Source organism: Mauremys reevesii, linkage group 2, assembly GCF_016161935.1.
Source record: "Mauremys reevesii isolate NIE-2019 linkage group 2, ASM1616193v1, whole genome shotgun sequence".
Classification (NCBI taxonomy): Eukaryota; Metazoa; Chordata; order Testudines; family Geoemydidae; genus Mauremys; species Mauremys reevesii.
Window position 1 is genome coordinate 18,400,696 of NC_052624.1, and position 13,147 is coordinate 18,413,842.

The 13,147-nt window shown below is 49.1% G+C and overlaps 1 protein-coding gene across 1 annotated transcript in view; it reads right to left on the reverse strand.

Moving 5' to 3' along the window:
• PAXIP1 (PAX interacting protein 1) overlaps positions 1 to 13,147 on the reverse strand; it is a 91,146-nt gene that overhangs the window by 35,831 nt on the left and 42,168 nt on the right. The window contains exon 9 of the mRNA XM_039525041.1: positions 4,921 to 5,016. Coding sequence (XP_039380975.1) covers positions 4,921 to 5,016 — 96 coding nt within the window. The remainder of the gene's footprint in view (positions 1 to 4,920; positions 5,017 to 13,147) is intronic.

Consider the following 13,147-nt stretch of genomic DNA (forward strand, 5'->3'; position numbering starts at 1 on the left):
CAGGAATGCAGTCTTTTGACACAGAAGAGGAAAAGAAGATGCCAAAGGCTCAAATGAAGGTCCCATCAGAGCTGCTAAGACCATATTCTGGTCCCACAAAGAAACTGGTTCTCTCACTGGCAAATGGAGATGAAGGACTCCTTTCAAGAGCCATGGCATTCAAAAACACCAACCTCCCCTGGATGGGCAGATGAAATGCTGAAATCACCTTCAACAAACTGAGTGCAAGAGCTGAAGATGCAACAAGTACTCCAAGGCATCCTGAATCCCACTCAACATCAGCTGAACCTGGAGAGCCAATGATCACACCAAAAAAGTTCTCATTTGGTCAAATAGGCCAATCTAATGGAGGGTTTCCTGCTATTAAGTTAGATCAGTCGAACAGCCTCCAAAATGTGTTCCTTCTCTTCCTCCTCGTCGTCTAACCATTGATCAGCTACGCAGTGAGGGGTAAAGAGCTGAGAGTGGGACACAAGGTCTGACCTTGATGCTGGGTCAGAATGAAGAGGGAGAGATATGGGAGGCCAAACTGATAACACCAGAAGGTTGGAGAACCAACATTGCCTCAGCCATGCTAGAGCAGTGAGGGTGATCTTGGCATAGTCCAACTTGAGTTTGGAGTCAAGCTGTCTCCAAATTGGGGAGACGGGGACATAAAGGTCACAAGTGGATTGCTACCCTGGACAAGCAAGTCAAAACACATGCTTGGTAGACACCGAGGTAGGACAAGTCGACTGACTGAAACCAGTATCAGAAGACCTCTGCCTCTGGTATCTATTACTATTTCCCCCGGGGAGGGAAAGACTGCCCTAAGGAGCACCACGAACTACACTGTTGATGCTGCTGCTGACTGTAAAAATGGCATCACTGCATTGCTGGAGTACAGATCCCCAGAGCACACAGGGTAGCCCTGGAGTCTTTAAATGAGTGCAAGGTTTCATCAGTCTTATCCGAAAAAAAAGCACTCAACCATGAAAGGCAGGTCCTCAGTAGTCTGCTGCACATCAGTAGCAATGCCCAAATTTTGCAGCCAAGATACCCTTCTCATGGTTACCGCTGAGGCCATAACTCTGACTGATATCTCTGCCACGTCCAAAGCCACCTGCAAGGATGTCTTGGCCACCAAAGAGCCCTCAGCTATCAATGCTCGAAAATCCTCCCTGGAGGCTTCCTGGTCTACAAATTTAGACACAGCAGTCTAATTAATAAAATCACACTTGGACAGCAATGCTCACTGGTTCACAATACACGTTTGCAGGGAAGAAGAGGTATAGATTTTTCTACCCATTAAGTCCACTCTCTTGGACTTCTTGTCCTTGGGAACAGAGTTTTATCTGCACTGCCGGGTCCTATCATTCGCGTCAGTCACAACCAGGGAACTAGGGACCGGATAGGAACTGAAGCCCTCAAAACCCTGCATAGGTACAAATAACACTTCTCTGAACACTTCACTGCAGGTGGCAGTGAAGCAGAGTACTCCAAAGAACCGTCGAACGCTCCAGGAGTGCATTGTTAATAGGGAGGGCTACCCTTCACAGGGCAGATGGCTGGAGAATATACAGCAGTTTGTGACTATTCTCCAGCCGAAGGTCTGCCTGGATGCCCATGGTAGCAGTCACATGATGCAAAAGGTTCTGGTAGACCTTGAAGGATCGAGAAGAGGAGCCTGGTAATGCTTAATCGTCAGGGGATGACGATGAAATGGTCAGCTGCACTAGGGATGAGTCCCATCCCCAAACTGTCAGACAACTCTGGAGGCCCCAAGAAGGACAGCAACTGATGCCAGAACCTGTGGTAGAACCGACATGCCTGGTGATCTTGCTCTGGAATGGGATGAGGAGCGCAACCTCTGAGACCAAGGAGCGTCCCTTGGATTCCACGGAGGCCACTGGGGATACATTTAGGGAAATGATGGCCAGTAGGCTCTGGGCCAGGGCCTGTCTCAGTATGAGGCTGCTCCGAAAACTGTCTATGGTGCAGATCAAGTGATGGAGAAGAGGAGAACTCCAACCTGGATCCCAAGGAGACCTGGGTCTCTGGGGACAGTGGTGGAGCTAGTCCCAATGGCGCAAGGAGCCAGTCTGACTCATTTGCTACCCTGTAGGAAAGAGGTTCTGTTGCCAACGATGGAATTGGCACAGCCGATGCCAAATGCATCACAGTTGCATGCGGTGCCAGGAGCTGTGACAAGGTGGAAGACAGGATCTGCTGCCAAGAGAATGGCAGTGCTGAGGAGTACACAGGTGCCAAGGAGGTCCTCGGTGCCAGGTCTGGCAATGGCCTCAACTCTGAGTCTGTGGCAGGGGGAGACCTCGCTGCACTGCTGATGGACCCTGAGATTCTCAACACACCCAAACGGTGCCAGTGAGGCCACAGATGCTGTAACCCCAGCAAAGTCCTGGACAAATAGAAAGTCCAGAACTGATAGGCAGAGTGGGGAGTCTGAAACCGATGGGATGCTGCCCGCTATGCCATCGGTGTGGAAACAGCTGGTGCCGGCACTGATGTCATTGATATTGACCTCAACGGACACCCCAGGGCCAGAACCAGAGGCAACTCTTGCAAGTCTCTACGCAGAACTAGTGAGCAGTTTGAAGGAACTGCTCAATCCCATATGCCGGAAGTGGCACAGTGTCGGTCCATACTCTTCTTAGACAAAGAGGAAGAATCTCTAAATTTGGAGCAGTCCCAACTGGTCTTATGAGTTGGGACTGCTTTTCTTTTCCTCGGCGAACTCCAGGAGGGCAAACGGCTTCTTCATCTCTTGGGAGAGATGCCAGCCCTAAAGCAGGGAGCGGCATTACTCGCCAAGCCAAAGGGTGACCGCTGATCCCACATGGCCTTCAGTGCTGAAACAGGCCTCAAGGCCTGCTTGAGGAGGTGATGCTTAAAGGGGAAGGTCTCTAGCCACCCGAGTCCTTTCAGTGAACAATTTACAAACTGAACACCGCTCCTTGGCATGACCCTCACCCAAACAGAACAAGCACCGTGTGTGGGGATCACTGATGGGGACTGCCCCTCCTCCGAAACGATGAGCAGTGTCTGAACCCTGGTGAGGGCATCATCCAAGGCAACTAACTACAGTAACTTACTAACACTAAGTAGGGTACTAACTATACAACCATATACAGAGAAAGCTCTCAGTAACTGAGGGGATTGTGATGTGAAACCAACACAACCCCCAGGTGATGAACTGAGAGGTCAGTGCCACCCCTCTATGGGCACTGCTAGGCAAAGTTTTCCGGCTCTGATGAGCTGGCTGCATGCACACCTAAATGGAATATGTGGCTGCATCTACTCGAAGAACTCTGTAGTTAAGGTGTGTGATCCATCCTTCACTTAAAGAGACAATCTATGAAAAACAGAGCATATCCTCACCAAACTTACAGCACTTACTATTTGAGTAGAGAATGAATTTTCTGAGAAAGTACAGGTAAATCTATTAATAGCTCTATGAGTTAAAATATTAATTAAAAACCAGGTCCCCTGAAAATTTACCATTTGTATCAGTCTTTTCCTTGTCCCATGTGATTTTAATAACGGAACACAGACTCTTCAAACTTTCCACACAAGAAAAATTAATTGAAATCTTATTCATGGATTCTGTTCCTAGACAAAAAACTATGGTAAGATGCAGTTACGGCTGAGAGTAATCTAAGGATAACAAATATTACAAGTTATAATTATCCCAAAACTGAAAATTATAAACCCAGGAAATTCAGGGTGGAGGTTACACTTAAAGGAAATAAAAAACCATGTTAAGATAAGAAATGCATAACTGAAGTGCTCAACCATCTCCTGTATGGGCACCACACAATAACCATATGTAAGCATTTTACTGTTTGCGGTCCTAGATTAAACTAATTTTAAAGGCATGTTACACATTATTCATGCTTTTCCTCCACTCAGGGAGCCAGAACTAGTTGTTTAAAAATTATTTATGAATTCTGATTAACCCCCCTCCCCACCACATTGATTAATAAAATAGGAGGACCATTTCTTATAATTTCTATTAAAGACTGGATTGAGAGAAACAGTGCCAGTCTACAGTTTGATTTTCTCTTGTAGCCCCTGAAGCAAGTATTAAGATTGTGTGCATTTATTTTTGATTAAAAATAGAATGTAAAATGTATGTGTTTCAATGCAAGTTAGGTGCAGCCCATGTCTTCTGGCAAATGCCCAATGAAGCCTACAAAGGTTTTACTGGTATAAAATTAGTTGCAATTTATATAATTTAAACATGTATGTATATTTCAGGATAAATTGGTCTGGATTTTATGTACAAGTACAGTCTAGCTGGTAGGGTTTTTTGTTTTTTTTTTACAGTAATGGAGTTCCAAAAATGAATATAAGTTTTATACTGTATGGTTCCACTTTATCACTTATTTTCAGCTGTATGTACAAATCATGTATCTGCTGAAATATTGAACACTGTAATCGTACTTATAAAACAACTTCCACTTAAAAGGAAAATGGTGAATTAATGGGATCAGATCACAAGTTGTCAGAAAGACAAGCACACAGCAGGTTAAAAAAGAAATAATGAAATAATGTCAATATTTAATGTAAAACTACTCTAAAAATCAACTTTCTAGTCTTAAATTGCAGGGTCTAATAATTTCTCCAATTCTTTGTATTTCTACTCCACACTGTGAATCTAATAACTGTGACAGTTTCACATATGCTGTCAACTTCTTTCCCCATTGGAGCTATGAAGTTATTAATATAGTGACAAATTTTGCAGTCTTTCCTAAGACAAATTCCCATAAATAGCAATGGAAGTTTTATGTTAGTGAAAACTGAAGAACTTGACCCATAGTGTGTTATTCATTCTTTACAATAAAACCTGCAAACACTGACATACTTCAGTGATACTTCAGTACATGAGCGTGTGCCAACTTATGTTATTATTTTGCTTACCTGAGCATACATATTACTGACTTGGCTTTCACAGAGAAGATGCGTACATCTGCTTGTAAGCGTCGGGTCCACAGTGCCGCCATGTGCTTGAATGATCTGGTAAACCATTAAAACCAAATTTTTAATTAAAATGTTTGTTTACCTAACCAGCCCACATTTCCAAATGGAGTCCTCTGCTTAACAGACTTAATGTTAGTGGAGTGTTTTTACATCTTAAGTGCTGGCCTCAGTTAAAAAAAACAAAACAATGGCATACTTGCAAGAAGCAAGTAAGTTTTGTAAACAAAGCCAAGTTCTTTCATACATCAATATGACAAGTGTTCTCTTGCGTATTCATCTTTAAAAACGCATTCATTCATAATGATTTAAAAATGCATTACTTGGGAACAGCTTCTCTTTGTATGACTTTAAAAAAAGACAGTGTTACCTGTTCCGTAACTGCTGTTCTTCGAGATGTGTTGCTCATGTCCATTCCATATTAGGTATGTGAGCTTGCCACATGCACTGGTGCTGGAACTTTTTCCCTCAGTGGTATCCATATGGGACTGGCTCTGGCACCTTCTGGAGTGGCGCGCACATGCCGTGGTATAAGGGGCACTGCCAGCTCCCCCCCACACTCAATTCCTTCTTGCTGGAAACTCCGACAATGGGGAAGGAGGGCAGGTCATGGAATGGATATGAACAACACATCTCGAAGAACACCACTTACAGAACAGGTAACTGTCTTTGCTACTTTGAGTGCTTGCTCATGTCTGTTCCATATTAGGTGACTCCCAGGCAGTACCAAACAGAGGCAGGTAGGCGTTGTGACGAAGTGGGAATGTTCTTGATGTGTTATTTGAATGCTGAGTGGGGAGTATTAACCTGGGAAGGTTGCAGGGGAGTTTTGCTGGGACTGCCTGCATTGGGGAAGGGAGCATACCTGAGCATGTAACACAAGAACCCAGGAGAGGGGTTGGAGGCCAGGTAACACCTCTGCCCGGGAAACTGGACAAAGGCTGGGGATGGAGCCGGGAAAAGGCCAGATAGGAGACGGCTAAAGGAAGTTTCAGTTTTGGAGCTGGCTGGGAAATAAAGGGGAGAGCGTCCCGACCAACAGGGCTGTGGCCTCCCTGGGGCCGCCAGAGGGACCTAACTAAAGGGGGTCCTGTTGTCTGTATCGGCAAGACCTGTTTTGGACTGTGTTCCTGTCGTCTAAATAAACCTTCTGTTTTACTGGCTGGCTAAAAGTCATGGTGAATCGCAGGAAGCCGGGGGTGCAGAGCCCCCACACTCCATGACAGGCGTTCATGGACATGTAGATTGCAATACAGCTCTGCCGAACCCAGAGTCATCTCTGTCCTGCTGAGTGATGGCATAATGCGCCGTGAACGTGTGAACCGAAGACCACGTTGTGGCTCTACAAATGTCCTGGATGGGAATGTGTGCCAGAAAGGCCACCAAGGATGCCTGGTCTCTGGTCGAATGGGCCCTCATGATCGGTGGTGGTGGGACCTGTGCCAGCTCGTAACACAGTGGTGGGCTACAGGCAACCCATGGGCCACACTATTCCTGGCCAATGGGAGCTGCGGGAAGAGGCGCAGGCCGTCCGTCACTTCCTGCAGCTCCCATTGGCCAGGAACAGCGAACCGCAGCCACTGGGAGCTGCAGGTAGCCGTGCCTGCAGACGGTCAATGTAAATAAACTGTCTTGCAGCCCGCCAGTGGATTACCATGACAGGCCACAGGTTGCCCACCACTGTCATAATAGGTCCCGGATACAGGAGATGATCCAGTTGGAAATCCTCTGTGAGGACACCGAAAGCCCCTTCATCCTGTCTGCTGTCACGATGAAGAGCTGTGTCTACCTGCGGAAGGGCTTGGTACGCTCCAGGTACAACACCAAGGCACATCTGACGTCCAGGGCATGCAGCCTCCTTTCCACACTATTGGTGCGTGGCTTGGGACAAAACACCGGAAGGAAGATCTCCTGGTTGACATGGAAGGAAGATCCCACTTTCAGCAGAAAGGCCAAATGGGGTCACAGTTGAACTTTGTCCTTGTAGAACACCATATATGGAGGCTCCAATGTCAGGGCTTTAATCTCTGACACTTGTCTTACTGATGTTATCACCACAAGGAAAGCGACCTTCCATGACATGTGGGAAAGGGAGAAGGAGCCCATAGGCTCAAAGAGCAGACTCGTGAGCCTAGAAAGAACCAAGTTAAGGTCCCACTGTGGCACAGGAGCCGAGACCGGCAGGAAGAGTGTAGGAGGGCAGGGAATCATGGAAGATTTTGTTACGGCCTAGCTTAGGCAGTTCCGCTTTCTCAGCGCCCGGTTACTGTAGGGCACGGCTGTGACCGGTTGGAATAACTGTGTGGAAATCCCCTACGCTGTTGGCCAAGGGGGGCGGCCCTGAGGGAGGAAAGTCCCTACTGCATTATGCATGAGCTGCTTTGCTGCTGTTTATATATATATATATATATATATATGGGTATGATTTGTGCTTGCTTTTGGACTCCGTACCAGGCCGAGCTCCAGGGCGCTGGGTTCCCCGCCTCTGTGAGGGCAACGCTTGGCGTCCCCGTTGCGGGTGTGTCACTTTACCTTCATTAAAGCCAATTACTCACAGTGTGTGTGTCAGCCTCGTTCTTGCAGAGCACCTTGGGGGGGGGGGGCACGGCCTCCATAGAACCTAACAAAGAGCCTCTCAAGACCTCTCAGGAATCTGATCGAGATGTCATGCAAGAATACCATCTGACCTTGGATCGGTGGGTGGAAAGCAGAGATAGCCACAAGGTGCACCATGATGGAAGAGAGGGCCAGTACCTGGTTCTTAAGATGAAGCAGGTAATCTAAGATAGATTGTAAGGAGGATCACGACAAAGAGATGTTACGCTCAGATGCCCAGTGGGAGAACCTCGTCCACTTGGCCAGGTAGGATGCTCTGGTGGAAGGCTTCCTGCTTTCCAGGAGGACTTGCTGGACCTCATCAGAGCAGGCCCGCTCCTCTGGGTTCAACCACGCAGCACCCAGCCCGTGAGGTGGAGGGAGGCAAGATTGGGGAAGAGGAGATGCCTGTGATCTTGCAAAATCAGATCCAGTCATTCAGGAAGGAGCCAGGGAGTGGTCACCGCTGGGTCTATCAGCGTGCTGAACCAATGTTGGCACAGCCACACGGGGTGATCATGAGAACTTGGGCCTTGTCTCTCTTGATCTTTGACAGGCCTCTGCTGATGAGTGGGATCATTGGGAATGTGTATATCAGACCCCCCCTGACCATGACAGGAGGAAGGTGTCGGAGAGAGCGTCCTTGCCCAGACCCTGGAGGGAACAGAATTGATAACATTTTCTGTTCTGTCTTGTGGTGAACAGTCCACTTGGGGAATTCCCCACCTCTGGAAGAGCATTTGGGCTACCTCCGGATGCAGCGACCATTCGTGGTGAGAGAAAAAAGACCTGCTGAGGCGATCTGGTCATGCCGGGGAGATGACAGGCCTCCAGGTGCATCACGTACTTGATGCAGAAATCCCACAATTGGAGAAGCCTCTTGACAGAAAGCTGACGAGAGTGCTTCCTCTTGTCTGTTGATGTAAAACATCGAGGCTGTACTGTGCGACACCACTCTCACCACCTTGCCTGACAGATGTGGTAGGAAGACCCCACAGGCCAAATGTACCACTCTGAGCTCCATGATGTTTATCTGCAATGTCATCTCCTCCAGAGACCATGTCCCTTGGGTCTGTAGCTCGCCTAGATGAGCTCCCCAGCTGATGTCCGAAGTGTCTGATATCAGTTCAACTGAGTGGCGTGGGCTGTGGAACGGAATTCCTTCCAGGACAGCCTTGGGATCGGTCCACCATTGCAGGGAGGTAAGCATCACCGGTGGATCTGTAATGACCATGCACAGGAGATCTTTGGGCTGCATAGACAGTTGCCAGCCACTGCTGCTAGGGTCACATTCTGAGCCTTACATGGCGGATGACATACATACATGCTGCCATGTGGCCCAGCAGATGCAGACATACCCAGGCTGTGGTTAGAGGGAATGCAGAAACGCCCGCAATGAGGTCCACCATTGTCTGGAACCTCTCCTGTAGCAGGAAAGCTCTGGTGCAGGTGGAGTCGAGCACTGCTCCAATGAACTCTATCCTTTGCATCAGAACTAACGTTGACTTCTTGTCATTCACCAACAGGCCCAGGGACCAGCACGTGATCTGCAGCACCGCGATTTCCCTTTGGACTTGAGACCTGGAGTATATTTGAATACCCCGACGCCTGAGGTAAACTGCTACCACTGACATGCACTTTGTAAACACCCTTGGTGCTGTCGCTGGGCCAAAAGGGAGAACCGCAAACAGGTAGTGTTCTGATCCCACTGTGAAGCACAGGACGCTTCTGAGTCCTGGATCGCTATATGAAAGTACGCATCCAAGTTGAGGGAAGCATACCAGTCTCCTGGATCCAGAGTGGGGATGATGGAGGCCAGGGAGACCATGCGGCACTTCAACTTCTTTAGGTATTTGTTGAGGTCTCACAGGTCCAGGATGGGTTTTAGACCGCCTTTAGGATTAGAAAGTACCGGGAATAGAACCCCTTGTTCCTGTACTCACAAGGAACTTCTTCCACTGCTACCTTCACCTCCTGTGTGAGGAGACTTTCATTAGAAGGGTCCCTGAAGAGGAACAGGGAAGGGGAGTCGGAGGGGAGGTAGAAAGAAACTGGAGGGTATAGCCCTGGGCCACTGAGTTGAGGATCCAGCGGTCTGAAGTTATTGCTGTCCATGCAGGGAGGAAAAAAGAAAGGCAGTTGGAGAACCATATGGAGGATGGAGCCGGGGTACAGTCTGGTTGGTCGCCCTCAGGTGCACCCTCAAAACGCCCGCTAGCCACCCTGCCTGTTGCGGGAGGCGCCCAATTGGGTAGAGGGCGGAGGTTGGTGGCTCTGGCGACATTTGTAGCCTTTGCTCATCTCCTGCTTGGGTTGGCTCCCTTGACTCTGGGGCTATTGCAGCTTGAACCGCCTACGGGCCAGACGAGGGATGTAGAGCTCTAGGGTTTTCAATGTAGCACAGAAGTCCTTCAACCTGTTTAATTTATTGTCTGTTTGCTCATCAAACAGCACTTGGCCATCAAAGGCAAAGTCCTGTATTGATGGCTGGGCCTCTGTCGAAAAGCCCGAAAGAAGGAGCCAGGACACCCTCTGCATGGAGATGGCTGAGGCCATGGTGCATGCCGCGGAGTCTGCTGTGTCCGAGGCTGCTTGCAGGGCTGCTCTGGCTGCAGCCTTGCCCTCATCGAGGATCACCCAGAACTCCTTCCTGGTGTCCTCAGGAAGAGAATCCTCAAACTTGGCCATGGCTTGCCACATATTGAAACCATAGCAGCCAAGGAGGGCTTGGTGGTTGGCCACCCTCAACTGGAGGATGAATAAACTTTGTGTCCGAACAAATCCAGCCTCTTTGGCCTTGTCTCTCCTGCTCATTAACGGTCACTACTACTAGGGAGCTTGGGGCTGGGTGGGTATATAAGGACTTATGACCCTTAGCCAGCACAAAGTACTTTCTTTCTGCTCTCTTGGAGATGGGGGGCAGGAATGAGGGTGTCTGCCACAGGGTGTTTGTGATCTTAGACAACTCTTCATGGTGGGGCAGAGCGTGGCCAGTGTTGTTGATCAGAGGAAACTGAATAGGGAGTCCAATGGTTCCTCCAGCTCCTCTGCCTGGAGCCCCAAGTTAGAGGCAACTCTTTTCAACAGTTCCTGATGAGCCTTCGCATCGTCCTGAGGAACTGGGTGAGGGGCCTCCACAATCACCTCATCAGGCGAAGATGAGGAGGAAGCTGGTGCCATGAGGTCTGACACGTCCATTGGTGGTCCAGCTGGCTGATCCCCGGGGTCCAAGTGAGCCTGAGGGGTTCCCGCTTCAGGAACGGCTGGCTCTGGGGGAGGGCGGGATACCGAGGCCAATGGTTTGTCCAAGGCCCCCCTGCCACTGCCCTGAGCCCTTGTGAAGCCTGGGTAAAGCCCTGTGGGTTACATGGGTATAAGGCAGCCGGCCACTGGCCCTGGCGCAGTTGGCAGTACCGCCAACATCAAGGGGACCACCAGTGCCAGGTTTTGGCACACTAGCAACAACTCCTGTCCGGTGCCAGAGCTCGAGGCAAAGTGGTTGCTCTCAGGTTACCCTGAGCAAGTAGATCGGTGATCCTGGTCGCTAAAGTGCCAATCACTGTGCTTGGAAGGGGAACTCTCCACTCAGGATGAGTCTCTTCCGCGGGTCCTTGGAGACCGACAGTGTTTGGCAGATCAGCGACAGCATTCCAGCGATCTACATCTCATGCTGCTCAACCAGTACCAGGATCTGGAGTGGGAATGGGAGCTGCAGTGGGTCAGTCTCTGGGAAGACCTTCCTCCCATCCTAGGGGATCTGTGTTGCAATGACACGTACCAGCGAGCCGACAACTGGTTACTCTGCTCCTGAATCAACTGTCTTGGGCCCGCGACTGGTGACGAGCCATGGGTGAAGCAATGGGCTGGGTCTTGGTGCTGTTGATGCTGGGAAGGGCTGACTTCTATAGGCCTGTGCCAGGTCACCGGCGAGGTGTGCCTCGAGTCCTGCAGGTGGTGCTGAGTCTGGACACTGGTGAGGGCTTCGCCCAGCCTGCTTCTCTGCCTTCAATGCCTGGTGGCTCCGTGTGGGCAAGCGCTAGTGGGACATCCCCCACGATGGGAAGCAATGCCGCTGAGACAGTGACTTGTAGGAAGGACCCAAGGTGGATTTACCCTCAGACTGGGGTAACGCCGTAGCCGGTGTGGACAGCGCCAGTAGCACCAGGATATCCTGCGCTGCCTGCAGGGCCTTGGGCATCGACAGGACCTCTAACTGACGAAGGCCCTTGTCACTGTCCAGCGTGGCAGGCCTGGGTTGTATGGGCTGGACTGCTCGACCTGAGCTGGGGCCTGACTCCTGGTAGGAGATATTGAGCTGCCCTCCTCGGGCCTTGGCTACTCTCCTACCCTCTCCTTCCCCTTGCAGGATGTAGGAGATCTTCCTCTCCCGGTTGTCTTTTGCCTTTTGGCAGGTTCTGGGGAGGGGAATCGGCACCGGTCCATCAGCGGCACCAGTGCGGCTCTCCGCACCGATGCTGTGGTGCTCGGGGCAGAGTTGGACCTCGTCAGTTAGAGCTGACTCCATTAGGAGCGCTTTGAGATGGATGTCTCTCTCCTTCGTAGTCCGGGATTTGAAGGACTTGCAGATATGGCTCTTGTCGCTGATATGCAACTCGCTGAGACACCTTAAACAACTATTATGTGGATCGCTGATGGGCATCCATTTCTTGCAGCAAACGCAGGGCTTAAAGCCTGGGGACTGAACCTAGACTAAGTCCCATTTGGGACCAACCAAGTAAATCACTCTAACACTAACACAGTAAGGGAAACTGAACTATGTACAACTATTTTACAAGAAAAGTTTGAAACACTGAACAAAGTGAAAAAAGCTAGCTGAAGCAGCAGATGTTACAGAACTGTCACTGGTGGCAAGAAGGAACTGAGGGTGAGGGGAGCCAGCGGCATCCTTTATATCGCAGCATGTGTGCACCACTCCAGAGGGTGCGAGAGCCAGTCTCCTACAGAAACCACTGAGGGAAAAACTTCTGGCACCAGTGCATGTGGTGAGCACACACAGCTAATATGGAATGGACATGAGCAAGCACTCAAAGAACTATTAGTATTTGAACGAAAGGGAAGAAACAGACTGTAGTTTACACTTTTTCGCTGAACCATGAAAAATGCATTCTCATCTTTAGAAGTATTAGAAAAACAAATATGTAATAACTATTAGTACTTTTTAGAAAATTAAGCAGGACTTTTTTATTTCTTTTTGTGCTTAGCTATAAAATTAGCTTACAAAATCATGCAATTCAGCCTGGATAGTAAACACAAAGTCTCTACAGAACATTCACTGTTAGAATTTTGCATAATAAAATATAGTTATGTGGATGACCTTGGTAACTTTGACTACAACCTGTCCAGCAGAGGCTCCGAGAAGATCATCCTCCTCTCAATTAGAAAAGAACAGGGTTGGGGTTTTGCCAGTATTTATTCATCAGCATAGGTGAAAATACATCCCTCTCCCATCTCATTCACCTCCATCAGATGTGTGCTTCACAGCCTACTTAGGACCATTTAACTGCTGAAGTTATTATGTGTGCACAACTTTTTTTTTTTTAAATAGTGATGTAAA